The 5,247-nt window shown below is 42.2% G+C and overlaps 1 protein-coding gene across 1 annotated transcript; it reads right to left on the bottom strand.

Annotated features, from left to right (window-relative positions):
- Positions 1-1,522: 1,522 nt before the first annotated feature.
- LOC132499572 (hibernation-associated plasma protein HP-25-like) lies at positions 1,523-1,957 on the bottom strand. The gene has a single exon (XM_060114223.1). The coding sequence runs from the start codon at positions 1,955-1,957 to the stop codon at positions 1,523-1,525; it is 435 nt and encodes a 144-aa protein (XP_059970206.1).
- Between the last annotated feature and the right edge of the window lie 3,290 nt (positions 1,958-5,247).

Below are 5,247 nucleotides of genomic sequence, written 5' to 3'. Positions count from 1 at the left end.
CTCATCATTGTTGGATAATTATTTTTTTCCTCTAGAGCTCTCATGAGAGAAAGTTTATATTTATGTATTGTATATTACTTAGTTTAAGTCCTTCATGGGTAGAAACTGAGTTCTGCCAATTCCTATATGCCCAGTAACAGAACATTGCTTAGTTCATTGTTGACTTTGAAGAGAGACAAAGCAGGAAAAAGGAAGGGTTGGAGAGAGAAAGTAATAACCCGAGGGGAAAGCAAGCCCACAATTAGTCAGGATTAGTTTTGACTTTGTATGGCAGAAATTTCACGACAATGGCATAACTAAATGAGAAGTTACATGAGAAGTTTATTTGTCTCACGTAACGATATGTCTAGAAGAAGGAAGTCCAGGGCTGAGTCACCTGCTTAAGGTAATTGTTAAGGAAGCAACTTTTCACTATATTCATGCCCACCTTGCAGATGGGGGGATATAAGATACTTCTAGTGTATAACAAAATTTCTACTAATTGGCCTGAATGCTAGATACACAGATATTCATTTTATTACTGTTTACACTGTACTGATGTTTTATGTGCAGTTTTTTTTAATCAATTAATTTATTTATTTTTGGATGCGTTGGATCTTCGTTGCTGTGCACGGGCTTTCTCTAGTTGCAGTGAGGGTGGGCTGCTCTTCATTTGCGGTGCACAGGCTTCTCATTGTGGTGGCTTCTCTTGTTGTGGAGCACAGGCTCTAGGTGTGCGGCCTTCAGTAGCATGGCGCACGGGATCAGTAGTTGTAGCTCGCAGGCTGCAGAGCGCAGGCTCAGTCGTTGTGGCGCATGGGCTTAGTTGCTCCGTGGCATGTGGGATCTTCCTGGACCAGGGCTCAAACCTGTGTCCCCTGCATTGGTAGGGGGATTCTTTTTTTTTTTGAGGTATGCGGGCCTCTCACTGCTGTGGCCTCTCCCGTTGCGGAGCACAGGCTCTGGACGCGCAGGCCCAGAGGCCATGGCTCACGGGCCCCGCTGTTCCATGGCATGTGGGATCTTCCTGGACCCGGGCACGAACCTGTGTCCCCTGCATCGGCAGGCGGACTCTCAACCACTGCGCCACGAGGGAAGCCCAGTAGGGGGATCTTAACCACTATGCCACCAGGGAAGCCCTATGTGCAGTTTTAATTTAGGATATGCTCTACTTTTTAAAAAGCATTGAGCTTTAGTTCTCCTGATCACAGTATGGCTGCTCCAACTCCTGCTATTATACCTGTAGACCAAGGAAGAAGAAAAGGGAAGGACAAAGGGCAAAAGCCAAGAGCCAAAGAGTAAATTCAGTTGATCCTTCACTTAAATAGACTTCTCAGAAGCCTTTCTCACTTACTTATCATTGGCAAGGATTGTTTTTATGTTTCTTTGATTGGTGTCAAATTCACTTTTCTTAATGGGGCACTCAATTTTATGGACTTCCCCACATTCTATTATGTTGTAGGAAATGTGTGAGAGAGGAAATTATGCTCATTAATTTAGACTTAAATGAGGAAGAGAGGAGTGCTATTAACACCAAGCCATCTTAATTTCCATAAAGAAAATACCCAAAGAACATAATTTGAGTCATTCCTTTATCAGATTCTGCTTCATTCAGCTTGGATTCCAGCCAGACCTTGTCCTCCTTCTCCAGCTGCACAATGACAGTTCCCAAAGTATGTTTGTGACTGTCTTTGGCTTGGGCTTGCTTGCATCTGACCTGGATGCCATTCCTCATGAGTCCTATCTTCACAGATCTCTGAAACAGCTCATTGTCAAAGGCAAAATTGTACACACCAGGGGTGGTGCAGCTGAACACTCCAGTGGTCAGATTAAAGTGGTCCTGCTGGTTGTACAGGGCTTCCTTGAAAACAACGGGCTGGAAGGGCTTTGGGAGAGGTTCACTAAGCTTCACGAAAAAGGCAGATTTTGGTGGCAGTGGGCACCTCTCAATAGCTCCAGGTAACCCTCTTTGTCCCATTTTTCCTGGATGACCTTGAGGACCTTTACACAAGATACACAGACAAAGGAAGGAGGTAATTCTGAACTCATGCATTTTATGATCAGTGTACTTCTGTCTCCCTCCCTCCCATCCACCTTTTTTACTTATAATCTTAAAGATTCTCTTAAAGTTTCTTTCTCTATTCTGTGGGAATAGCATCCAGTGCTTACTTTTGTCATAGCTTTTACCACACTGAATTGTAACCCCTTCCTTAAGCACTTGTGTCCTTGACTACGTGCCTCATTAGAGTGCCCAGCTTGTAGTTAGCATTCAACGTATGTTTTCTGAATGCATAAGCGCATGAATTGTTTTTCTTAACTTATCCCAAAGGCAGAACCATATGTTTTCTTTATTATAAACCGTATAACCAAGGACCAGTTTCTGTAGAAACTGATGCAGAAAAATCCAGAAATCATATTGTGCTATAGCTAAAAGAGCACAGATCAGTTGTACTGAAACCCACGTAAGCATTAGTCACCTGTGGAGCTCAAAAGGCTCACTGATGCCCTGGCTGCACTCTGCTTCTTCTAAATCTGAATCCCTGGATGTGGAGCTCAGGTTAATGATGTACACAGGTCAATCTGATGCAAATCATTGTCCTCAGGTATCCAAGTGCCAGAGTGAGTGTTCAGAGCTGAATGGTGATCTAATCCCCAACCTGTTGGTATCTTCTCATGATACCACCTTGCCCCTGATTTTGTGGGAATCACCACTGCTTCAGTGTGAAATATGTGCTGCCACACTGCACAGAAATAACAATGATATTTATAAGAGTACATCTACTTAAGTGCTATTCAAGCTATTTTCTCAAGCTAGTTATCCTGACTGATAACCAAGCATATAAGCACCACTGATGTCTTTTTTAGAATACAAAGTTACCTTATTCTCCCAAATACATGACTGAACTTCAAAATTAAAGAACAAACTGAGTATTCATGCATGTTTTGTATGGTATGCTCTCTAAATTCTAAATTCAACCATTTTCTCTAATCTAGCAAAAAAGATTTGTCTCTAAATGTTTTACAAGTGAGTTATTTTTCACATTGTGTTTGCACGTTTGTGGGTGTGTGCATGTGTGCATGTGCATGCGTGTAGCTGAGTGATCTTTCTTACCATGTGAATCAAAACGTATCTCAATTTAGAACTTACTATGTTTTTCCAATTCTAGAGGAAGAGCTAACTAGTGGGAAAATACTGGGTCTCTAGCCAAGAGCTGCAGTATTGGTGTGTGAATTCCCACTGAGCTCCAGCCAAACATTAATTCTTCATTCAGGGAGCACTTCTTGTTGCATAGTTGACTATGTGTCACCTGTCCCATTGCCAATTTCTCTATGTATATTAGATTGAAATGTTTACAGTGTCAGTACTTCCCTGATTTTGCCCCACAAAACAGCAATTTTGAATGGTTTAACCTACTGTAAATAGTAGTATGCAGATGGAATCCCATTCTTGGAGATCTTTTCAAAGTACAAACCAACTGCCTCAAACCCAGTTTGCTCCTCAGCAAGGTGGTGAGAGGATGGGGATGAATTTGTGCTACAGATACTTTTCCCCATAAGAATTCTCCCACATTTCTTTATACATACACTAAATGAACCTAATATATGTTTTTGTCCTTGCCCCATGGCATGCTGTGTATGAATAGCAACGAGAGTTATAATTTTGGGTCTCCACTCCAGTGGTATATCAAATATCCTGAGAGCTTTCTAAACATATGGGTAATTTGCATCTATTCCCAAGTTTCTGATTCAGTAACTGTAAGATGAAGTTTTGACATTCTGATGCATAATCAGAGTTGAGAAACAACTCATAGGCATTGAAAAGAAGAAATGTCTTGCTTCAGCCATCTTATCAGGCTCATTTAGGAGTTTAACTGGGTCTGTGAACATTACAACCAAAGAGAGAAAAGAAAGAACAGTAAAAGCAAAAGAAAACAATCTCTCACCTTCTTAACCAGCTATTCCCAAAGGGCCTGGAGGGCTTGGGGGTCCTGGGGATCCCCTAGGTTCACAGGTTCAGAATTTCCTTCAGCCTTGAGATCAGCTGGGGCTGATGTTATGGACAGGGCCCAAATCCAGAAACCTAGAGCAGAAGAGTAACGGGAAAAGTTCACATAGACTGGAAAATGCTGCTGCTGCTCTTGAAGGATCATGTTCCCACCCCGTCAAAGGGATGCAAACCCTCACAGTCCCAAGGAGTATCCATTACTGTGGGCATCCACATCAGTGCTGGGACTAGGGTCAGAGATGGTTAGGAACGTTCCAAGGGCATTATCCCATGTTATTGAACCCTCCCCAGATGGGGCACAGAAAAGACAAAAGGGACCTGCTGATCTTTCCTATTGGAATCCAGTGTTGCTTCTTCCAACTTATGCCTCTGCGGCCTAGAAATAGTCTCTGGCAGTCACATTCAATACCTGGTGTTAGTTGTGATGATTTGGTATCTGAAGTCCACTCACTTAAGCATTAACATTGTGTCTATAGAGAAATTGCCTAGTTTCTTTTTCTCTCAGTTTTCCCACCTATACACTGGGATAATTACACCTATCTAAGAGGGTAGCATAGGGTTTGGGGATGATATAATAAAGTATCTAGCAGAGTGAAGGCACAAGGCTGACTCCCAATATAAGATTGTCCTGACGTTTGCTCTTCTTTGAATATATCTAGGTTGTAGAAATTTTCCTTGATTGACATCCTTTTATTCCCATTAACAAAGCAAAGCCTGGACATGGACTTAAATCTAAAACAATAGGTCACCAATACTTACAAATTCTAGAGGAAATTGTCCCCAGAGACTGAAAGCACTGTCTGTCCTGATAAATCAACTATTGTAGCAGAGTGGTCCTAAATGTTACCTTACAAGTTTAATTTTTGTATCATCTTAATACTTGCTTTAAAAGACAACTAAGGGCTTCCCTGGTGGCGCAGTGGTTGAGAGTCCGCCTGCCGATGCAGGAAACACGGGTTCGTGCCCCGGTCTGGGAAGATCCCACATGCCACGGAGCAGCTGGGCCTGTGAGCCATGGCCGCTGAGCCTGCGTGTCCGGAGCCTGTGCTCCACAACGGGAGAGGCCACGGTAGTGAGAGGCCCACGTATCGCAAAAAAAAAAAAAAAAGACAACTAAGCCACCAATCATATCCTTGGTAATAAAATTGTCTCTAATTTCTGATCCCATTGATGACTTACAAAATGGTAAGTCAAGTAAGTAAGTATGAAAGTAAGTCAATAAAATCGGTATTAGAAAAATCTGAGAATTTTTTAAAATATTT

Source organism: Mesoplodon densirostris, chromosome 11 (assembly GCF_025265405.1).
Source record: "Mesoplodon densirostris isolate mMesDen1 chromosome 11, mMesDen1 primary haplotype, whole genome shotgun sequence".
Classification (NCBI taxonomy): Eukaryota; Metazoa; Chordata; class Mammalia; order Artiodactyla; family Ziphiidae; genus Mesoplodon; species Mesoplodon densirostris.
This window is presented reverse-complemented; position numbering and strand designations above follow the sequence as displayed.